Here is a 24,117-nt window from a genome sequence, read left to right on the forward strand (position 1 = left end):
GATTGTCTTTGTCACTCGCAAGGGGCAGCAGAGCAACCCACTCAAATGAGCGCTCTTCAAAACTGCTAAAGTGCTCGGAGACCAAATACAACTGTCCGCAGCTTACAACTGTAAAAGTTACAATTCGACTAATTGGAAAAGTTTTATTGATGCCACTTATATAGGATACCCCCCTTTTCAGTTTGACCTCACACAAGACAATTGAAAACTCTTGGTAACATTGTCTCAATCCTATGGTCAAACAACACATTTTTAGGTACGATTTCAAATCTTTACTTTCACGTGGTTTTCTGTTTCATGTTGAATTTGGTACAGATTGACACATTTCTGGCACATGGCTGTTATGTCCACATTCTTGGCTTCCACCCTATGTGGGTTTTTTCATGCTAGCTAACAACCACTTGGAAAAAATGTTAGCTTATTGATGGCTGACAGGTACGGGGACAGTTGTAACGCATCCAAAAATGACAACTTCTGTATAGTCTGTATGGACAAATGCAAGAGCCAAAAAAAAGAAGAAATAACAGAAAAGAGGGTACAGTGTTTGGATTGCAAAGAATTTGCACACGACGGCTGCACCCAAGGCACTGGCTTGTAGATTTGCCACAATTGCTTGTCAGACGTGAATTAGCAATGCATCCATACAAAAGGATATATATGACACAAGCACTTAATTCCTTGGATGCTCTTCTTGTCATATATTTCTATTATATAAAGAGATCTTCCAATAGTGGACTATCTGAAGCTTATTTGTAATAGTAAATCACGCTGTTACAACGGTCCCCTAGACTGGGTACATTTGAAACAGTGTATCTCTCCATTTGAGAGACTGTCACAGACTTTTTGTGCCACTTATCACTGTACCGTTGATGCCTTCTCTTACAAGACAAATTAAGGTGCTATTTATAATGGTTTGAGAGGACTAGCACAAAAGATCATAAAATTGGGTGGGAGAAAGCAAAATGTGTTATGTTGTAGGGCATCTGCCCTACAACATGACTGATTCAGGAAATGTTTCTCTAGATTTGAGTGTAGTTCAAAAAAAAAGTGGTAAAGAAACGCCATGAATTTCCCTTCACTAGGAAGCAAACTGTGGCATCATTTTGAAAGACTCTTCAAATATACTGAAGAGTGTTTTTGAAGACTGCATGTTTGTGATCAGAGCATGATTTACACCCCACCATGTTATTAATCCCTAAGGCATCACCACATACATCACCATCAACCACAGAGAGCGAGAACCAGTCACCAAATTTAAATATCTTAGAGCTGTCATATCAGAAAAGGGTCAGAACCAGAAATCATGGCCCGGATAGCTCAAACCACAGCCGCACTTGCCTGACTTACAGCCATCTAGAGCACAGATGTCAAACAGGCGGCCCGCGAGACAACACTCAGAGAAGCGCAAGACAAAAACAAGCTGCAGGTTGAAATATGTCAACTTGATGTTGCCAAAGCCAGGTGCCTCTCACAAAGACACTGTACTTGTATTTCTTTCTTTCTCTCTCTCTGTCTCTTTCACTCTCTGTGTCTCTCTTTTTCTCTTCCTTTGTTGCACTTGTCTCTTTCTCTGTGTCTTTTAACCTCTTTTGCTTTCCTTTTTCCCTTTCTCTCTTTTCTCTTTCTCTCTTTATACCCTTTGCGCTTTCTTTTCTCTTTTCTCACCTTCTGTCTTTCTATTCCTCTTTGGATTTCTTTCTTCTTCTCCCTTTCTTTCCCCCTCTCTCATGACTTTTTATCTTTTGTTTCTCCCGCTCTCTCCTTCTCTCTCTTTTTCTTTCTTTGTCGCGGCCTCTCTCTTTTCCCTCCCTCTTTCTCTTATGCCTTTATCTCCTTTTCTTTCTCTCTAATCTGCTAGTCCGGCCCCCGACAGAATGTTTGTTCTATCGTGTGGCCCCCGAGTTGAAATGAGTTTGACACCCCTGATCTAGAGGGACAAGAACATAGCAGTGAAGTCAAAGATCAGACTCATGCAAGCGCTGGTTACCTCCATCTTCCTCTACGCTTGGGAGACATGGACTCTCAAAGCAAAACTGGAAACTTAAAAAGAAACTGCTACAGGAAACTTCTAGGCATGAGTTACTTAGCCTATGTGACAAACGAAATGGTGCACAACACCATCAGAGGGCACATTGGACCCTACAAACAACTGTTGTCAACTGTGAGCAGACGGAAACTTCAGTGGTATGGTCACGTCACAAGGTCATCAGGACTAACCAAGATAATTCTCCAGGGCAAAGTCCAACGGGGCAGAAGAGGAATACCGAAAAAGAACTGGGCAAACAACATTAAGGAATGGACTGGTGTCAACTTTGCCACAACCCAAAGCAGGCCAGGGAGCGTCAACAGTGGAGAAGGTTGTCCAGAGTTGCGTCATCATTGATGCCCCGACAACCCATGCGGTTAAGGGATCCGAGAACGGTGAATCATGTTATTGAATGCACCAAGCATGTCATACATTATTCTATCCACATGTTGCGTAGTTGAGAAAATGAATCCCCTACATGTGTGTGGGAAGTATTTTTCTGCAGGGCTTGACTGATGCTTTATTTTGCCATCCGTGACTTCAGATGGTTTCTGTTTAAAAACTTCCTCCTGCTCTCCAGATATAAGTGCGATGATACTGACTCCAAATCCTAACATACTGGGGGCTTCAATAATCACGAAAGGAATAAAAGCTGAAATTTTGAGTAGCCCAGTTTTGTTCACAATTACTGCTATGCAGGTTTCACATTTTTGTTGCCAGATCCGAAATCAGCTGGGGGAAAAAATGTTTTTCACGTATTTGAGGACTATTTAGCAATTCAAACATACATTTTTCAGGCTTACAAAAACACTACAATGTGAGTTTGTACTACAAAAACTGGAGGGTTTTCTAACTAGAACTTTGAAAAACTTTGGCTCCTGGAAGACCTTGACAGTCTTTATTGAACCTGCGAAATGTTTACTCTTAAAATAACTTTCCAGTAGGGCATTTTTTTCGATTAAAAGTGGTGCAACACCAAAGTCCATCGGTGCACACCAATGGCTATATTGTACAGACAAGTAACATACGACCTACAACCTGCTCGACTTACGTACATTTGAACTTGTGAAAATTTTCTGGCCATGGGAATTTTTTTTCATTCAATTGTTGGCACTGCAGCAAAAAACTAAATCTGGACACAGGTTAAGGCAAATGTGTACTACAAAAGTTTTTATTAGACTCAAACATCACTGAAGTTGTCATCGTGAGGTCTTGATCCTCCTTCCTATACATTTTCAAAAGAAACAGTTCAAGAGAATGAAAAACGAAATGTGGCTAGTCGTCATGGTCCCTTGGTCGAAAACTTCTGGATTTTCCATTCTGTGTTTTGCTTTTCTTGAAGGAAGTGGTTCCGCCTTCCACTCCGAGCGAAGTGATGATGCGTTCCTTGAACTTGGGTTTCGGTTCCGGTGGCAGCTCCGCAATTGGATCCTCCTCCTCTCGTACTTGGGGCAACTGTAAATCCACATTGGCGCTGAAAAGGGAAAAGTGAACCAGAAATGATTTACATTAAACACTCAAATAAAAGATAAGCAGATGCCTGTGGGAAAGAGCATCACTGGTAACCATACTAGGGATCTTTCTCCTCCTTGACCTTCTCCCAAGCTCCATAAGGATTCAGGGTTTTTTGCCTTTTGGATTTTCCAACCACCTCCTGTTTTTTCACATCAAGTTCAGTGGAGGTATTTTGGACCTCTTTTGTGTCCCCCTGAGGCAAAAGATTGCTTGTTTGATCATTTTCATCCTTTCCTGAGGGCTCCCTCGCTGCTTTTCTTTTCTGAAATTGACCATAAAGGAAGTAAGAATAGAAGACTGAAGCAAAAATGTTCTGAATTGTTCTTGCCTTTGAACTATTTTCTGGCAGACTTGGTAGTTCAGCCACATCTGTGGCTTTTGACGACTGTTCCTGATTAGAGTCTCTTGAAGTTTGCTCCACTTGAACTTTCTCTCCACCAGGTGCGGAGCTGGATTCAAGAGCCTCGTGAGGCAATAAGGGGTTTGGATTATCCCATCTGGACTCTGAATTGTGGGAATAATGTGATTAGAAATTTGAGTTCAATTTTCATAGTCAAAGTATATTGGAGATCTAACCTCCAGTTACTTTGTTGTACCAATATGGATATCCATCAGGGCTGATGTTTTCTACCCAAAGACTAGCTATGTAGTTCTAGAGAAAAAGAGCATTAAGATAGAATTGTAATAAAGATGTAGTATAACATAGATGTGTAACCTTTTGCTGTCCTTTCTGCAGAAAATCTAAGCTATTCTGAAAGCCTTCAGGTTTGTCCCATTGCGATTCTGCAGCAAAACAATTACAACAAAGAGGTGTATTGGACACATACATGTCAAAATGATAGGATTAAAAAAGACACTTCTTGTTACAGTATTTACCTCCAGTCATTGTATTGTAGTAGTAAATATGCCCCTCTGCTGTCCATCCTTCAACCCAAAATAAAGGATGTGCTGTGTTTTGTTCCTCCGACTTTTTGGCTTTATCAGTTTTCTTTTGAAATCTTTGTCTATGTGGGGGTAGCTCACACACCACAATAGGCGGTGGTTTTGGTTTTGGCAGTGCTGCGGTTTGGGCATTAGCTGTCACAAGAAAACATATTTCAAAAGCAGCTTGTATTAATATTGTACCACTGGCGCACACAATTACCTGCCTCCTTTTCCAGCCTTTTCAGATCTTCCTCATATGCCTTCAACGCAGCCTCTTCCATTGCTAAAAACTGTTTGGACATACGGTTCTCTTGCTTCGCTTTCTGGACGCTCTTCTTTTTAATCTGCAGTGAGAGACACATAACGACATCTGGGGCAAACAACATTTTTCAGCTTCTTGTACCTGAGCTGAGGGTGATGCCAAAACAGACCTATTTTTCCCTATTTCAACTATATTTAAACACGGGTCACTTACTTATATAGTAAGCCTAAATATGAATGAGTAAAAATGCAATACCTCTGAAATTTTTGCTGCCACATTTTCTTTGTGATTTTTTCCTCTTTCGTGAAATTCGATGCTCTGCAATGAAAAAATATAATGAAGACTCGTGAACCTGCGCACTGCCTTCAACACACATCACATTGAAAAAGGGTAAACCTACAGGTTTATTGTCTGCAATCCAACACTTGCAATATTGGCAGAATTTCCTCGGTTGTGACTTCCAGTAGTCCGCCCTGTAAAGGGAAAATGATTAGTGGGCTCTTTTGCGTGTTGTAGCCTTGACAGCTATGTGGCTAACGACAGCAAATGGGTTTGACACGCTTCCTTGAGAACTGTAAGTAGTCAAAAGTGAATAAATCCGTTAATTTCGACAGTGAGAGTGTGAACTTACATTTGTATTGTATACTGATGAATATAAAGTAGGAATTTGTGAAAACGAAGACAACGAGATCCAGGCTGTCCTAGTTGCAAGAGCAACTTGTCAATTTATGATGACGTCACATACATTACATTACCAATTTCAGTCTGGATTATTTTCAGGAAATCTCCGGAAAACACATGTTATAACTCAAAAATAATGAAATATATACAAGAAATATTTCATATGTAGACATAAAATCGGTAACGTGTGTCTGTCTGACATCAAAAATAATGCCGCACCTCCAAATGTCCGTGTCCCATATGGTCTAGCGGTTAGGATTCCTGGTTTTCACCCAGGCGGCCCGGGTTCGACTCCCGGTATGGGAACTCCTTTTGAAGATCAATACACAATTTGTTACATTCTACAATATAGCGGCTATAGTGTAGCCAGCCAAGTTTTTTTATGAGAGCTACGGAATCCCAGAATGCTGATAACGTAAACATGTCAGCTACAAAAGGTGCTTTCTTACATTGTTTTGAAATGTTTAAAATTACAGTACTTATCATTCAGTGTTAATATATATAGATATACTTTTTTCAATCAAGTTAAGTCATGTTTTTTGTATAGCCCTTAAGCACAAAACGTCTCAAAGGGCTGAACAGACCACCATTACACTATCCCCGGATCGGAAACTCATATGAGAGCAGGGAAAAACTCAAAAACCTCAGCAGGAAAATGAAGAAACCTTAAGAATTGCCCTCACATGAGGTAATCAATCCACTTTTCAGGATGACTAAAATAATACACAGACATCACCAACATATTATATAGGTAGTAAAAGAATGTCCAATTAAAAGCTTCCTGACTGATGCAGCAGGTACTAGATGATGGCGTACATCAGGTCAAAGTGCCAGTAGGATGGCGCCGTGCAATAGCCAGGCTCATTCTTTTCCTTCAAAGACAAGGAGACGAGAGTTAAAGTCAACATCTCTCATAAGCCATCACGCATAAGCTAATTTTCAGCACTAAAAAAACAGTACTCAAGTACTCAGGAATCACCGATACTGATACTAATTACACACTATTAAGTCTAGATTTAAACACTTCCACTGAGGTTGCAGATGGAATCTCAGAAGGCCGACGGGGCTCGAATGCAGTATGCTCTAGAATGTGCGGATTTCTTCTTGGCTCTTGGAATCGTTGGTAGACCAGTGTTTTCCAATGGTAGGCCTCAAGCAGGAACATAGGAGGGAAATTAAATCAGAAATTAAAATTGTACTTTGTTATTTTCTTCTCAAGTAAAATGAGAAAAAAGCACCTAAATAAGCAAACCTACCAAGTTACGTTTCTTTTTCTAAAATCACACGTATTTTTATTATTATTATTATTGTTGTTGTTATTACATTAGAATATTCTAAACTTTTTTTGTGAAATAAGTTAATCAATAAAAAGAAAAATAAGACATTTTTCTGGTAAAATATGGACAACCACTTGTATGTCAAAAATATCTCATTTGGCAGCTAATTTACTCCTTTTGGTGATTATCTTTCTGATTGTAATATATTTATTCACTTTAAAAAAATGTTTAATAGTTTATTTTGTATCTTCTCAAGTAAAATGAAAAAAAAAGCAAATTCTTAAAACTATTAAGAGTTTTTACTTTTGCTACCACATCTTTTTTACCTTGTTCTAAAAAAAGCGGCAAAGTACTTCAATGTTAATATTTATTCTACAAAGTTTTACCGTGTTGGAAAACGTTAAAAGTGCGTGTGTCACGTTCTCCTACCTAAGAAACCACATGAAAAGGTAAACAGACTTCCCTTGTCCTTGGGGCGTAACGATCCCTAAATTCAACCCAAGCACCCAGTAAAATTATAGCATTTTTGAAACTCTTTTGTCTATAATACAAGACAGGATAGGCTTAAATATAACAAAAGACTATTATTATCCTATATTTTGTTTTACACAGCACTAAAGCGCGTTAAATATAACCAACAGAACATCCAGCAGCAGCTTACATCAGGTTTTATTGTTTAAAACAACAGACACTCAGCTCCCTTCTAGACGCTTTTTTATCCTTTGTGATTGGTCAATATGTATTTTTTCCATGGTTTCGATGTTGACTTTTCATTTGTTGAGTATATAAACGGTTAACATGTACTTTATCCGTTATTTTTTAGATTTGTAAATAGTTTGTATGTTTCCTGTGTTTTTCGGAGATTTTTTTCACCTTTTTTCACCTTTAGCATTAAAAAAAGATTAGTTTATTATTGTATTTTGAAGTGTATTTGTCGCTGAAAAGTCCATACGTACTTTTAGTTGACATTTTGTTGTTTCAGGGGCAGCACAGCGGCGAAGTGGTTAGCGCGTGTGTGGCACAGTTCTAAGGTCTTGGGAACCTCCTGTGTGGGTTCAAATCCAGCTACCGGATTTACTGTGCGGAGTTTGTATGTTCTCCCCGTGCTTGCGTGGGTTTCCTCCGGGCACTCCGGTTTCCTCCCACATTCTAAAGACATGCATTTCTGGTGGATAGGTGTAAATGAGTGAGCGAGTTGTCTGTCCCTGTGTGCCCTGCGATTGGCTGGCAACCAGTTCAGGGTGTCCCCTGCCCACTGCCCGATGATTGCTGAGATGGGCTCCAGCACCCCCGCAACCCCAGCTGATGAGATGAGGTTTTGTTGTTTCCCGCAGGGATTCTAATCTCTTTACTGTACAAAAAGGTTCGAACTTTAAATGAGTTAAAAGTTCACTTGAGAGTGAAAAAGTAAATGCTATCATATTATATAATAGAATAATGGATATTTTAAAGTAAAAAAAAATCATTAATTATTTTTGGGCTTAATATTAGATTATTATTGTTAATATACTGATTAACGGACCCCCAAAAATCTGTCATTTTTTCCTCTGCTTTTTTTACCTTTTACTTATCTTATTTTTTTCCTAGCTTTTTGCTTCTTTTATTTTTCATTTACCCTTTTTTCTTTTTTCTCCTTTAGTTTCATTTCTCTCACATGCACTTTTCTTTGGGTAGGCAGAGCATATCTATGGGTGGGCACTGCCCACCCCTGCCCCTCTTGTTCCCCCCTGCCCTCAGCCATCTTTTTGATCTGTAAACATTTTTGGAAATGCGCCAGGGAGCCATTATGCCTAACCATTCCTAGCGCTGCATTGGTTGACGTCATCAATAACGGCCTGTCAAACCACGTCTACGTCAAAATTAAGCGCCAGAATCCACGCCCTGCATCTCCTCCTTGAAACTCTTCGGTCGCTGGAGCAGAGCAACCGGTTTGGCGGTTTAGCGTCTAACCGGCTGCGGAGATTCGGCGCTGCTGGTCTCCCCATGATAAGCTCCATGGCTGGGTCCTCGCACCGCGTCACACTCGGTCCTTTGGTTGCTGCCATTGACCAGGGCACCAGCTCCACGCGCTTTTTGGTAAGCCGATTCGGGGCATGAGAGTTGCGTCTAGCTCGCTTTTATGACCGCTTGAGGATTTTCCAGCCTGTCCATGTCTATCAAAGGCATGTCCTAAATACACTGTTAATCGATTTCATATCATGTCAACCTGAGCTACTTCATCCCTTAATTAATGATTGCAAATAAACCTTCAAACACGTTGCGGCTTCTATTTACTCGCAGCAAAACGCACTATGTAGAATATGAACAAAGATACTTTTGTGTAAGTTTATTTACCAATTAAATACCACAAACAATTATTTCTTTAATAGGGAAATACTACATAAATACTCCTGCAGAAATGCTAGAAGAATCTTACGAACATACTTCTGCAGAAATGCTAGAAGAATCTTACGAACATACTTCTGCAGAAATGCTGCAAGAATCCTACAGAAATGTTACAAGAATATTACAAAAATACTACTGCAGAAATCCCACGAGAATACTACAAAAATGCTACTGCAGAAATACAACAAAAATACTACTGCAGAAATACTACAAGGATCCTACAAAAAAATTATTCTGCAGAAATACTACAAGGATCCTACAAAAAATTATCCTGCAGAAATACTACAAGAATCCTACAAAAATACTCCTGCATAAATACCACAAGATTACTACAAAAATGCTCCTGAAAAAATACTACGAAAAATTTTACTGCAGAAATACTACAAAAAGTACTACTACAGAAATACTACATAAAAATACTACTGCTGAAATACAAAAATACTGCTGCAGAAGTACTACAAATAATACTACTGCAGAAATACTACAAAAATACTGCTGCAGAAATACTACGAATAATACTGCTGCAAAAATACTATGAATAATACTACTGCAGAATTACTACAAAAAAATACTACTGCAGAAATACTACAAAAAATACTGCAGAAATACAAGGAAAATCTTACAAAAATTATCTTGCAAAAATACCACAATAATCCTACAAAAAATGCTACTGCAAAAATAATACAATAATACAACAACAGAAATACTACAAGAATACTACTATCTATCTATCTACCCTGGTCATATCCCTCGAGAGGGGTGACCGACAGCAAGACAACACATACAAAAATAAAGAAAATAAAGAAAATAAAAGAAAATTATAAAAAGGGAAAAAGTAGCAAAAAAACACACACACAAATTTTTTTTTGACCATGGCCAACCCAAATGCCCAAACACCCGAACAAGTTAAGCACCTCGGCATCCAAGTTGGCCATGCTTTCGTACATCCAGATGAAACGGGACACAAGAAAGCGGCCATGTCACTCGGATCAGGGTGACACAACACACTCTTCTGTTTAACAGCAGGGCCCGACGGCTTTCACTGGTTTGTCCCTGCCGCATCATACGGGTGCCCTGCCCATCCCTTAGAACGCGTCCAAACCTCCCACTATCCTTTCACAACACCTTTCCACTAATTTCTATCACCAACAAGAGCTTCCATTATATTTAGACCTCTTTCCTGCAGAGCACTCATAACACTATCCATCTACGTCAATCGCGGCCTTCCCTAAGAGACCGCAAGAATAATACAGATATACTTAAAAATCCTACTATGGAAAAAGTACACAAAGAATATAGAAATCCTACTACAAAAATCCTATAGCAGAAATTCTACAAGAATACATTAACGTTTAGATTATTCTGAGTTCAGTTGCTTTATTAAGTGATGATAAACCTTACAAACACAAGGCGGCACCTATTTACTCGCATCCGAACAGACTGAAGTATAAAAACGATCATTTTATGTAAACAAGTTTTTTTGTTTTGTTTTTGTTTTTTTTGTTTTTTTTAACCAAAAGAATGCTTTTTCGAGGATAGAATTTGCCAGTGTGATTAAAGTCGAAACGGGCAAAACGAGATAGTCTAACAAAAAACGAGATTTAAAAAAGTACTACTAAAAAAATAAATACAAAGAAATCCCGGACAAAGTTTTTTTTGTATGGCATACGTAATTTGAAATGATTTATAATAAGGTATAAAATACGGGGAAAACGTCTAAATTGACAGGTATGTGAGCAATAATCGGACCTGCGAATAACTTGTCGAGTGGCAATGTCTGCTCTTTGTGCAGGTGTTCAATTCCAAAACAGCCGAACTCCTCAGTCACCACCAAGTGGAAATCAAACAGAGCTTCCCCAAAGAAGGGTCAGTACTCGATGAAATCATCCAATTGGCGGACCGAACCGAGCTGAATTCCATTTTTGCCTCTCAGATGGGTTGAGGAGGACCCCAAAGAAATCTTGCAGTCTGTGTACGAGTGCATGGAGCGCACGTGTGAAAAGCTGACGCAACTCAATATTGACATCAATAATATTAAAGGTATGTTGCATTGCCACTCTCATTTGGACAATTCACTTTCTACACCTCTGAGCGTTCACTGACCTACCCTTTAAACTTCTCAAGTTCGCTAACTCAGTCGGCCTCAGTCATCAAAAGCGCCCAGAAAATCATTGGCCGCGCACTGCCCAATCTGGTGAACATTGCCAGTTTGGGCACCCACAACAGAACGAACAACATAATCAAGGAAACTCCTCACCCTTGCCGCCACCTCTTTGGCCTGCTGCCTTCTAGCAGTGGCTACCTTAATACTAGGACTAACTGTTTCAAAGACAGTTTATTAGCCAAAGATATTACCACATGAAACAAGCAAAAATAAAACATGACTATTAAAGAAAAATGTATATTTTTTATTTTCTTTCCTTACTCTTTTTTTTTTGCACAATGTTGTTGCTACATGGAATTGCACTAATTGTGGTTGCATTAGTTTCACAAACTTAGAAAATTAATATGAGAATAGGCAATTTCAATCTTATTTGTTTTCTTTAAAGTCATACTTATTTAGAAAGCCCAAAGTTATCTAGTTGTAAACAATGTTCACCACATGGTTATCATGACAACAAAGGCAATTGTAATACTTTTATGTTTTTATTTCCAGCGATCGGAGTGACTAACCAAAGGGAAACCACACTTGTTTGGGACAAAGAAACCGGGGAGCCTCTCTACAATGCAATAGGTAACAATATTTATTGACTTGCTTTAAATTACCGCTATCAATATGTTCATTTCAATCTTTTTAGTTTGGCTCGACCTACGGACTCAATCAACAGTTGAGAATCTGATCAACAAGACACCAGGAAGGAATAAAAACCACTTAAAGGTGACTGGATGCAAGCATTATAATGTTTTTGCAGTAACAAATCCAATTGTTTTATCCCATAGCTCATTTTGTAATATGGCAAGGGATGTCTCATGAAATTAAAATATTGTGATTGAAAAAAAAAGTCATACATTCTGGATTCATTTCCAATCAACTGAAATATTGCAGGCCTTTTGATTTTATATTGATTATGGTGAAAACTAGAGTAAGTCAAGTCAAGTCACATTTATTTATACAGCCCTTAATCACAAGAATGTCTCAAAGGACTGCACAGGATTACAATTACAAAATTGCACAATTACCCGATCTTAAACCAGCATGCGGGCAAGGAACAACTCAAAAACCTCAGTGTGAGGAAAAAAGAGAAACCTTGAGAAAGGACTTCACATGTGGTAATCCCCCTTCCAGGATTGACAAGGGTGAATTACAGTTAGCATTACTGTACACAGAATAGTAAACATTAGGTAAGATGTTGAAGATGTCCGGAAAGAGCATTACACCAACGACGCCCCCAGCCTTTAAACTAGTCCAGAAAGTCTATGACGGCCACGACGCAGCTTCCCAGATGGTAAATGCAGGGGTTGACATGCTTCAGGTCAGACGCTGGTTCGCTGACTTATCTCAAATAGTCCTTCTCCTTCGTATCAGCCAGGCAGGCAGTCGGAAAAAGACAGGACAATACAGAATATGAGGTGGGCATAAATCATAAGCTTTGGAATATAAGTGTGTCTTAAGCCTCGATTTAAAAACTTCCGTTGAGGTTGCAGATCTTATCTCTGGAGGCAGGGCGTTCCATAACACCGGGGCCCGGATGGAGAACGCTCTCAAGCCTGCAGACTTCTTTGCTCTCTGAGTCACAAGTAGACCGGCATTTTCCGAGCGCAGACTCAGTGCAGGAACATAGGGGGAAGTCAAATCGGAGAGATAAGAGGGTGCAAGCCCATGCAAAAATTTATATGTTAATAAGAGAACCTTAAAGTCACAGTAAGAACTGAGGCTTGAGCCTGGCCCAAAGTCTGAGTCGGCCAAAAACACCGCTCCTCTTCACAAATTAAATATGAAAATGTGGGTTTGCTCCGGACTCGGTCCCTCAAACCGAGTTATTTGGTCGTAAGTGAATTAATTCCCCTTTCCCTGTTTTTCCGTCACCTAGCATAAAACCGGCCTCCCCATCAGCACCTACTTCAGCGCGGTGAAACTTCGCTGGTTGATGGACAATGTGGACGAGGTTCACAAAGCCGTCCTTTCTCACCGCGCCATGTTCGGTACCGTGGACTCTTGGCTCATTTGGGTGAGATTTTATCTTGCGGCTTGTCTTTCACAAACAAAGTTGTGCTTACATGGGCCGAAACCTTCCAGTGTTTAACTGGGGGAAAGTCTGGAGGGGTCCACTGCACAGATGTGACCAACGCTAGTCGAACCATGTTGTTCAATATTCACACTATGGACTGGGACCCCGAGCTATGCAAGTAAGACAGCTACCGGCCACCGATGTACAACAAATGTCTGGTTTTTAAAGTCTTCTCACTCCTCGATCAGGTATTTTGGCATTCCCATGGAGATTCTCCCCCGAGTGAGAAGTTCTTCTGAAATCTACGGCCTCATGGTGAGTCTGCGCCGCAAACCGTTTTGTCCCAAGCCGCTGCAGAAAATCAACCGAAGCTGTTCCGAGTGCATGGACATTGACTGAAATCCTTTTGTGGGCATTATTTTGTGTGCCATTGTCTCCCCTCTCTCACTCGTAGAAAATAAGTTCTAGTTGGGTAAGTCATATTGTACCTTGTCACTTTCCCCATCGCCTCTTCCATGTGGTTGGACCGCCGTTTTCTCTCTTCGGAAAGCTCATTTCCAAGTTTTGTTGAAGATATGATCTCATTCTTCTGTTCTCAATTATTAGGGATGCTCTGAAATGAAAATTTAGGGACCAAAACGAGAAGGCCTAACGCTTGGTTAGGAGTACTGAAACGGCAACACCGAAATACATTGACATAATAATAAGAATGACAATAATATTTTAAATAATTTATTTTGTACTGTACTAAAAGGCATTATATAAAGTCATAATTAACGACTGGCATATTACTAACTACTGATTTAAAATACTGGCTATGACTTCATAGCTTTTAATGGACAGGACAGTAAACGGTGACAAGAAAACAGGAAAAGTTAAGATGACGAGGATGCGGTAGTTGGCACATTCCAACGCAACAAACAAAGTTAATCACGCATATTTGTGATTGTTAACCAATACAGTAATCCCTTTTATCGCAGTTAAAGCGGAGCAGAAATATCCCCCACCGATGATGAGCGAAAAAAATCCTCCCCATTTTTAACATGCCTGCCCCCCGTTGCAGCAATGGACAACTGGGGATATTGATTCACGCCCGCATCAATGCAGTTCATTTTATGACAAAAAGAATGAAAAAAATAGCTGCTACGCATGATACAGTTTCTTCTCTTGGCCATTATCCCCGGTCGGTAGTTAACCAGGGATAATGGATCACGGTTGGACAGGTGCTGTTAATTTTAGACAGAAAGCCATGACATTTGCCCTTTCAGCAACAGTTGACTGGGGATAATTGATCACAGCTAAAATAGTGCAGTTAATTTCAAACAATCCAGAATGGCACGCTTCAGCGGTCCAAACCGAGAAAAAAAGTCCTCTGCCGGTCCCTCCTTTCAACAATAGTCGACTGGGGATAATGAAACCCGGCCACAATTGTCCATTTCGTTTTAGAAGGGCCAGACAAAAGTGCCTAATGCGGGTTCCCGCTTGCAGAAATATGCAATTGCAATTAATAGATTGTGGCTGCATGATTGCAGTTCACTTTTTGATGGACAGAACAGCAAAAAATAGCCACCAGGCCCAACAAAAATGCACTTTTAGCAATATGCGATCAGGGACAATGGATTGTCTTATATTTTTCAACTGACGATGCACTAAGGCCACAAAATGTGAAGTACCGAGGGATTACAGTAATAGAAGCTTATCCTCGCACATTGTGCCAACTCTTCGACTTCATGGGCGACCCTATTGAATATAATTGATTTGAATATATCACACATAATATGTGTTTAGAATCAAAACAGCATGTATACATTAACCAAAAGTCTGGTTAACGACTAAAAGATTAAGAATCAAAAGTGCAGGACCTTAGATCTTTAGCACTGAAGTGTTAGCATGTAAATATTACCCAAATTCCAGCTAGCGGCTAAAAAAAAGAACGTGGAAGAAAAGGGACACATAAAGTTGTTCGTTAATTCCTGGCTAAGCTCCCATTTTTAGACCGTTTGGGTCTTTCTCGTGTGTAAAATGAAAATATGCAGCACAAATGTGCATAAGAAATGATTTCTTTTCTAAATGTATATTTCTATGGTCGACTTGGAAATGGGCATGCCGGCCTCGCTTCTCGTCACAATGTGGCACTCACCATCTTCCGCTCCAACGATCGCCTCCAAGCTCCGAAATGTTATCACATTTTTGGCTGCACTTTTTTAGCCTAAAAAATATGTGAAGATATTGACAGAAACCTTCCAAATGTGCTCAGTTAGGCACTTTTGGTTTTTGTTTACTTTTACAGGATTGTCTAACATGGCATTTAAAAAGAAAATTGCATTCAAGAAAGTAAAGACATTAATCACCATATTGTACATTTCCTAGACCGTCCTGTGTGATCAATTTGGGTAGGAAAGTCAATGTTGTAATGTATGTATTTTTTATTTTTATTTAGATTAGCAAAACCATTTTCCATTGCAAAAATAAAATTCAACATGACGTTTACGGTTTTGGTCAATATAATTTCTATATCTCTGGCTACTTCGAAAGAAAAGAGTACATGTTTTTATTGAGGTACAATGGGAAATTGGTCAATTTAACATTCGAGCATTTCATTTTCGGTGAGCCAGAACGGCACACCTACTTACAAAAGTAACTTCCACCAGTACCCGCTCCCAGCAATATAACATTGGGGATAAGGGATCATGGCCGCATGAGTGCAGTTCATTTTAAGAAGAATTACAATTAAAGAAAAATAAGAGCCGCAAGGCTTGACAAAAGAACGCTCTGCTAGTCCCAGATCGCATCAATATGTGATCAGGGATAATGGACCTCAACCAAACATATGCAATTCATTTTTTGGTAGACAATGGCAAAAAAAGAGCCACCAGGCCCAATAAGTGTGCTCTGCTAGTCCCCGCTTGTAGCAATTGTGATGGAAGCTAGTGGATTATGGCCACACAAGACAGAAGGGCAAAAAAGATGCGCCGACCAAATTTAATTTTTTTTCCCTAAGCTGCAAACCAGCGAGTGATATTTGGGGCAAATTTGGACAAAAATTATGGTCTTATGAATTATAATCTAATATCAGATCAGTATTTTAGTAAGTCTTCAGAATGCACCTCATGTGCTCAAATAATGTTAACCTTGACTAGGCAAAGTTGTTTCACGTTGAGTACTTTATTTTCCCAATGGATTCCTTTTTATTTTATCTGTGTGTAACCTTTAAATGTGATGTGTTAAATTGTTTTCATTAGTGACAGGGAAAAAACATTTCCTTAAATGTCAACATATGATCATTTGACAGAAATCAGGGGCTCTTTCCGGTATTCCCATTTCTGGGGTAAGTGTTCCTCAATTCAAACAGAGAATGGCACTCGCCTTATGTTTGATGCTCGTCCATGTTGTCCTAATTCAGTGTCTCGGAGATCAGTCGGCAGCTTTAGTGGGACAGATGTGCTTCCAGGACGGACAAGCAAAGAACACGTAAGTCTTCCGACCTTAAAAGGAAAAAACATTAGCCATAGTGATGCACAATACTTAACGGCAAAATATGATGTTGCAGTTATCGGCCCTATTAAAAAATATCATATTCTTTAATTAGTCACTTAGAGCCACGATGTAATATTTAATCAGCCGACACTTCTCAGCATTTAGACTCCTTGTAATAAATTGATTTTTTTTTTGGGGGGGGGGGGAAAGTTATAGCACAACTTGGTTGTGTCTCCTCTCTACCACTTCATAATGTGCATGAGGCGTCGGAGTGCTTGGCCAGAACTTATATGCGCTCGCTGATTTAAGATTCTCAGCTGCCTGCAGGTCCGCAAACCAGTGTCTTAGTGTCAACACAATGTTACTTTTCTGTATTAGAAATCTGTATAAAGTGCAGAATCACTGTTCCCTTATCCACTTGGGTTGTAGGGGCACCACTTATTGTGGGGGGTCTTGGGCAAGTACAGCCTGGCGGTGCCCTCCCTCTCCAGGCTGTTTTTTGGGTAGGGGTTTGCTCCCCCACATGAAAACACATTTACCAGTAGCAGGAAAAGCCTCGTGATCTGATCTGACTCAGATACAGCACCTTCGTCATCGGTTCGCGCTTGTTCTTTAGCGTAATGCGTCATCCCACTCCTCAGAGATGAGCCGGACCTCTGCAGACCCAAGTCACTGGGAAAAAACCTTTGAGTGTCATTGTACATTATGTGGCTTTAATTCATATTTTAAAATGTTGTAATTCTTGCCAAGTCATCAATATCATAAATTTGCTTCAGATCAAGTCTTCACTGCATTGGAGACAATTGTTTTCTTGAACAAAACATCCCCTTGCGTTGTATCGGTTTTACTTTATTACAAGATGAAAATGGTGAAACAAAGCAAAGTGCCAACCCAAACACCAAAAACGATGAAAAAGCAAGGGTTAATTCGAGTACATTAAGAATTTTGCATACTTGCAACAAAAAGAGCTGCAATGATGATTTCAGCCAGAAGATGGCATCACCAAGTAGAATATTTTGAACTGATGGACATTACCTTTAACTATAGCTGTAACACTGCAGTATTGGGTCAGTAAAGAACCTATAGGATTGAAACCTTCACTTTTCCAATCGCTACCTTTCTGTCATCTGAGTCATTGTCCAGTAGCTGGAGTTCCCTTTTAATCTTCTAGTAACATGACAAGTGTATGCAAATAGATCCGTTACCAGCGTAACCACGCATGACAACAAAAAGACAGATTATCACGTCTGTTGCAATCGGGTCTATTCACAACAGTATGGTTCATTTTGAAAATTTCAAAAGTTCCCCGACGCTGTCGTCTGTAAATTGAGAGGTTAGACCGCATTCATATGTGGGCTTGTGTTCATAATCGCTATCTGTCTTAGTGGTAGTCGCCATCTTGAATGATCACATGATTCGAAAAAAATGACCTTGAAATAAACATTTATTGTGTATCCATATTTAGCCATGTACCCTGCCACTGATCTTTTTTATTTCATATTCCAGTTATGGAACGGGATGCTTTCTGTTGCGCAATACTGGGCCCAAGGTAATGCCGGCAACCTGCTCATTTGTGGAGGTTGCAACGTGTCTCTGATGATTGACTTCCTCTCCATATTGCAGCCCGTCATGTCCGACCACGGTCTGCTGACCACTGTGGCCTACAAACTGGGTAGAGACAAACCCGCCTGCTACGCTTTGGAGGTACACCATCCAGACTCAAATTCTTCTGAATATAATTAAAATAGATTTTTTTTTGTCATTGATAACTACGTAGTAAAAATTGTTTCCAACAAAATCAGACGTGACACTCCAGGATAAACATGTAATACATTTCTTTAAGGAAAAAAAGGAGGAAAAAAAAGAATGTTAGGATGGATAGACAATACGAACATTGTAGTTCTTGTAGACTAGCCTTAGTTGTAATTGCATCAGAAAATAGTCCAATGAAAATAGTGCAATGTTGTGCAAAAGAAAACATTATCCTAAATATAAGCGTGAAGAATTCAACATGTATGCTGTATTCCCTCGCTGCTTCACAGTTCAACTCGCCGGGTTGAAATATATTAAGTGATCTAGTTCGCCATCGGAACTGGCAGCTCTTATTTGCTGATACTGTATGCCTAAAATTAACTTCACTCCAGCAGCCACGATCCATTATCACAAAACCCTTTTGCTCCTCTTGCTTTTGGCCACTAACTGTTGTGGTAGAGCGCATGCTAAAATGAAGGGGCTAGTTTGCAGAGTTTTACTCATCTTGAGAGGGTTTTGGTCCCCCTTAATCGTTATACACTAGACATTACAATACACATTTTTAAATTGGGTAAGATATTATTTCTCATCTTGGATGCTTGTTTAGGATTGTGAATACTCTTGGGACGAAACTGTCGCCTGTTAGAATTTGTTTTGAAGGACCTTTAGGCTTGGTTCATACTGCAGGAAAATCAGATTATTCTTTTGCACGGACACAACCCGTATCCGATCTGTTAAAGTCCGTCTGAACAGGAAAAACACGTTTTTTGAACACTCAAATATGTGGTCCTAAATCCGATACATATCCAATCTTTTGGATTGCGATGGTCAAGGCGCATTCATGTGACCTGTACGTTATGGACTATTCTCCCTGCTGCCAGGCATAAGGAAGCGGACAATTCAACAACCACAGCGGACAAAATCTCTGAGTGTCATAATTTCACACATTCATGGAAGATGAACACTTGTTTATTTTGTACCTCACGGAACATGCAACTGGATTACTATCCCTTGACGTCACTGCTGTGAACAGTGACGCTCATCGATAAAGGGACAGTATTCTCTATTGGTAGTTAACAATATTCACGTTTAAATCCCAGCAGACGGACACCATTTAATGGAGGGAAATCAAGGTTTAGATTTAAATAATACTCGTGGGGACAATGCTCTGCTGTTAACATCCATAAGTACTTCCACAAACATGCGCGCATTGCGTGCAACGTCACTTGTTCTCTTCTGCGCATATGGACCAGTTGTGGCCTTCACTCAGGAGATGAAGTCGCATACAAGTCACATTTAGTTGGAAATGTGAACGATCTCACAAAAACATTGAATCTTACCAAGAAATCTGAATTGAGCATTAAGCTCTGAAGTTTAAACCTAGCTTTAGGTTCTGCCAGTGGGCAGAAGCTCAAATAGGTGATCGCAGGGTGAGAAGAGTCCTTTCCTGAGAATTCTGCCAGAAGGCAGCATGCCAAAGAAGTGTTGGTTGCGGTGAGAAGAGTCCTTTCTAATGTTTGTCCTGCTAGGGTACCGCAATCTGAGAATGTCCTCCAGATTGGCCAAAGAGAAGCCGATGACTTTTTGGGAGTTGTTGATGACTTTATAACGTTTTCCTGTCTGCAGCCATGCTCCAGTATGCCAATATGTTCTCCACTGTGGCTCTGTAGAATGACACCAGCAACTTCTGTTCCCAGTTGTGTTTCCGGAGAACTTATCTCAATTCTATTTATTTCTCGTCAGGGTTCTGTGGCTATCGCCGGAGCCGTGGTCCGTTGGCTGCAGGACAATCTCGGCATCATCGGATCTTCCGAAGAGCTCGGTACAGCTTCACTCATTTGATTTTTCATGATTTATCACGTGTGTTTATCTATTTATTTCTCCATGTAGAGAAGTTTGCCGCATCTGTCGGGACGTCCTACGGCTGTTATTTTGTTCCCGCCTTTTCGGGCCTTTACGCACCATATTGGGAGCCCAGCGCCAGAGGGTAGGACCCATTTTTGGAAGGCGTGGGCACGATGATCGTGTTTGACAGGCACTTTCTTGGTGCGGTAGGGTCATTTGTGGGTTGACGCAGTTCACCAATAAGAGTCACCTCTCATTCGCCGCTTTGGAAGCCGTCTGCTTCCAGACCCGAGAGGTGTGAACGCACACGTTTTGTTCAGTTGAGGTGGGAAATTTCCAGCTTTTACGTTTTGTTGGCAGATCCTGGACGCCATGAATCAAGACAGCGGCATCCCACTCACTCAGCTGCAGGTGGACGGGGGGATGACGTCCAACAGGTTGCTGATGCAGCTGCAGGCGGACATACTCTGCATTCCTGTCGGTAGGCGTATTATTTGCTTTCTACCTTTTTTTTTTTTTAAACAGAAATCACAAAAGCTATTATATTTTGGAGCTCTAACGCACACAGCGAATAGATGTTATTAGAAAAACTGAGATTTTCTATTGTCATTTATCGTAACTCTTTGTATGCAAGGTGGCATTTAATTGATCCGAACAACCGATGGTTTGTGATGTAAATGTTTAATGATCTTGAGTGTGCAAACCATTTTATATGACTGTAGATTCCATATTTTAAGTTTTAAGCTTTGTGACATAAGGCTGCAAATAATCCTTATCGCTCAGTGAAACCATCCATGCCCGAGACCACGGCTCTTGGAGCGGCAATGGCAGCTGGCGCAGCAGAGGGGGTAAGCGTGTGGAGTTTGAACCCTGATGACCTGAGCGAGGTCACCTCGGAGAAGTTTGAGCCCCAGATAAACCCTGAAGGTAAAGCATTTTGTAAAAAAAATTGCTCCGAAAACAAAAATAAAAAAATACGCTCCTTATCGGTGGATGATGATCATGTGAGTTCACACCCGCTATTTTACACCTCAGAAAAAGGCTGGTAAATTTTGTTTACACATTTTGAGCATTGCTAAACCCTGATTACAATATTTGTATATTGAGGTTGATGGAGCAAGCTGAAAATATTTATGTTCGTGTCCCGATTGGTAAGAAAAAGGACTTTTTTTTTTCGGCACAATACGGTTGGGTTGAAATAATCAGGCCTAGAGCGCCTTTTTGAGGTTTTGGTAAGAATAACATGTGATATGATATACCCAGCAATAACGTGTTAGAAATGTCACAGATAAGTCTCATCGGAGTATAAGTCGAAACCCTGGCCAAACTATGAAAAAAAATAAGGTACTTATTTTTCCAACGTGTGTCTGACAGAGAGCGAGTTTCGGTACGCCCGCTGGAAGAAAGCCGTTCAGAAGTCCATGAATTGGGAGACCACGGAGCTACCGTCGAACGGGAATGATGGTGGGCAGGTTTAGTTTCTGTTTTGATTTTAAACCTTTGCGCTGCTCATCGGGGTTGTTGCAATGCGGTCAGGTGAAAGCAGCATCTTCTGCAGCGTTCCACTTGGCTTCTACATCATGGGCAGCATGCTGATGCTGATTGGAGCAAATTACATCGCAGGTCTGTGTCCACTCGGTGGATTGACGGAGCACTAAAAGAATCTTTGACGATTTTTTTTTTTCCTCATTTAAAGGTTTCAACTAGTCAACCAGGGACAAGCAAGAGCAATATCTACTGTTGAATATGTTTTCCTGTAAGATTTCACTCCAGAAGAGGAAAAACATATTGGGGACCTTGCCCTTTTTTTAATTTCTTGGGGTTGACGTGAACTATAGCAAGCATAGGAGTCCAATGTTTTTTTTAAGGTTGTTGTGCACCCTGAACCAATTTTTGTCACGCTTTTTGTTACTCAGTCCCTTCCTAAAAGTATTTTTCAGTGCACTTTAGCCTTTGACTTTGTGGGTGTTAAATCTTAATAGTTTCTCCTATTTGGAAAAAAGGACCCATGTTCAAATCCATCTACTTATTTATGTGAAATTTCCGCTTGCAGATAAATTGTTGAGCTTGTAATCCTGAAATTGTTTATGGCAATTTGTAGGTTGCGTTCTAATGTGTGTTAGATTGAAAACAATGGAGGGTCAATATTTATTATGTGTTGTTGAAGCCGGAAAGGTAAACATTATAGGCAAGGCCCAAAAGTGGGTTCAAAAAAATACGGATAAATCCTGGCAAGGTTCGACAGTATGTATATTTCTTTATCTTTTCAGTCTACCATAATAAGTTATAAATAAACTTTATTTGTGTTGAATTGTGTCCTATATTTGTATTCATTGAAGTACCATTGACAAATGTGGATTTGAGGGAAACCCCAAGCCACAGAAACAAAATGCTTTTACACCTATTTTAAAAAGGCATTAAAGCACATTTTCTTTTTTTGCAGTAAAAAGCGACTTCCCTATTTTCTTCCAGGTCATTATGAGTACAATAAATACGTTAAATATTAATGCATATAAAAAGATGAAAACTAAACATTTCAACGTTCTTATAAGAATAAATTCACAAAAAGCAATTATATGATTAGCTATCTCGTACTGTATACATATTTGCAACATATTGTTAAAAAGATACAAATCAGTCAATTTTCCTGCCTCCTAAGCTACAGCATTTTTTTCCTTGACTTCCAAGCACACCAAAATCCATGCTGCTTTATCCATAAACGTAAAGCCAAGATTATTTTTTTAAAGGGCTATTTAATTCGAATTTTTATTTTTATTTTTGATATTGTAAATATTATTTTAAAATTGTACACTCCAAAAAAATTATCCGCCTGCTACACCACTTGACCAGCTCGTGATTGCACACTAAAGGCAGATAAAAGGGAATTTTACCCTACACATATATAAAGTGTGTTCCAATCAAATGCATATTCGATTTATTTACAACTTTTACAATTTTTTTAATAGATTGTGAGCCTTTTCCCTCTTCTGAATCCACGCTCTCTACTCCACTCGACCAACTTGTCATGTCACACTAAATAAAAATCAAACCTTGTTTTTTCCTTTTACTTGAGTATAGTGTTATTTAATCATATGCAGATTGATTACACTTAAGTAGTACTTACTGTATTGTATTTTATTTTAATGTTTTATCTTGGGGCCTGGTCATGATCATCTTCGGCTTTTTCCTGCAAGCATTTTTTTATTCATATTTCTTTGAAGAGAAAGAGAAAACATGTCAAGTTTTAGGTTATAATATTATGATTTTGTTTGTACATTATTATGGGAGGATAGACACTAAGACTAGGCAGTGCTAAAACCCCCATCTGCTCAAAATGTGCTCTTTGGAAATCATTTATTTATTCAATTTTGCCCAAATTATACGGGCTTGACCCGGAAAAAAAGTCGTACACTTTGCAATTTTGAGGTGAAAATACAATTTTCTGTACAATACAATGCACATATAGACACCATGTGGCGCTAAAACTCCCACCTACACTCAAAATGTGATTTTCGGGAATCATTTTATTCTTTATTTTTGACTAATCGATTTACTCAGATTCTTATTAAAAAAAAGATAAAAATACATTTACATTCCATTTCTATGCCTATTCAAAACTCTTATTACTTTCATGCTTCCATAGAGATATGAACAAGTAGCTTTTTTATAATCTGAACTATTGTCCCCCAAAATGTCGATAAATTGGCCACTGAAAAACGGTCGGCAAACTCACTTTTTTCATACTGACGATTGAGATACTTTGATATTTGTTACAAGTCTTTGTTACAAATGTATCATTCATCT

General features: G+C 39.6%; 3 protein-coding genes and 1 non-coding gene across 5 annotated transcripts in view; 3 read left to right on the top strand and 1 right to left on the bottom strand.

The window, feature by feature from the left end:
* mtrf1 (mitochondrial translational release factor 1) overlaps positions 1–24,117 on the top strand; it is a 155,181-nt gene that overhangs the window by 12,774 nt on the left and 118,290 nt on the right. The window lies entirely within an intron of this gene.
* wbp4 (WW domain binding protein 4) lies at positions 3,182–5,505 on the bottom strand. The gene is made up of 10 exons (XM_088330068.1): positions 5,359–5,505; positions 5,128–5,200; positions 4,983–5,045; positions 4,686–4,809; positions 4,418–4,618; positions 4,257–4,324; positions 4,118–4,193; positions 3,870–4,045; positions 3,598–3,803; positions 3,182–3,500 (listed from the first exon to the last, which is right to left on the bottom strand). Coding segments are annotated over exons 1-10 (1,188 nt in total). The 5' UTR covers positions 5,361–5,505; the 3' UTR covers positions 3,182–3,301.
* Positions 5,643–5,714, top strand: trnae-uuc (transfer RNA glutamic acid (anticodon UUC)). Its single transcript has one exon. It is a non-coding gene; the product is annotated as a tRNA-Glu (tRNA).
* Positions 8,496–22,624, top strand: LOC148370154 (glycerol kinase). Of its 2 annotated transcripts, XM_088332519.1 has the most exons (21): positions 8,508–8,761; positions 10,863–10,936; positions 11,004–11,110; positions 11,727–11,804; positions 11,869–11,948; positions 13,102–13,239; positions 13,308–13,417; positions 13,488–13,554; positions 13,694–13,711; positions 16,532–16,567; positions 16,643–16,710; positions 18,223–18,265; positions 18,340–18,420; positions 20,212–20,290; positions 20,359–20,455; positions 20,524–20,608; positions 20,674–20,794; positions 21,097–21,240; positions 21,688–21,777; positions 21,850–21,936; positions 22,010–22,624. In XM_088332519.1, the coding sequence occupies exons 1-21, from the start codon at positions 8,669–8,671 to the stop codon at positions 22,018–22,020; spliced, it is 1,707 nt and encodes a 568-aa protein (XP_088188645.1). In that variant the 5' UTR covers positions 8,508–8,668; the 3' UTR covers positions 22,021–22,624. The 2 variants fall into 2 exon arrangements, with proteins under 2 accessions (XP_088188646.1, XP_088188645.1); XM_088332520.1 differs by lacking the exon at positions 13,694–13,711 and having other exon boundaries at positions 8,496–8,761.

The sequence above is a fragment of the Urocampus carinirostris genome, chromosome 3, assembly GCF_059441175.1.
Source record: "Urocampus carinirostris isolate Australia breed hairy pipefish chromosome 3, RoL_Ucar_1.0, whole genome shotgun sequence".
Taxonomy (NCBI): domain Eukaryota; kingdom Metazoa; phylum Chordata; class Actinopteri; order Syngnathiformes; family Syngnathidae; genus Urocampus; species Urocampus carinirostris.

Excerpts from the sequence above, each read along its gene's own strand:
- LOC148370154 (XM_088332519.1), top strand. The coding sequence starts at position 8,669 with ATGATAAGCTCCATGGCTGGGTCCTCGCACCGCGTCACACTCGGTCCT. Across the intron at positions 13,418-13,487 it reads TGGGACCCCGAGCTATGCAA|GTATTTTGGCATTCCCATGG; the intron begins GTAAGACAGCTA and ends CTCCTCGATCAG. Across the intron at positions 16,711-18,222 it reads GACGGACAAGCAAAGAACAC|TTATGGAACGGGATGCTTTC; the intron begins GTAAGTCTTCCG and ends TTCATATTCCAG.
- wbp4 (XM_088330068.1), bottom strand. Across the intron at positions 4,619-4,685 it reads AAGGCTGGAAAAGGAGGCAG|CTAATGCCCAAACCGCAGCA; the intron begins GTAATTGTGTGC and ends TTCTTGTGACAG. Across the intron at positions 4,325-4,417 it reads CTACAATACAATGACTGGAG|AATCGCAATGGGACAAACCT; the intron begins GTAAATACTGTA and ends GTTTTGCTGCAG.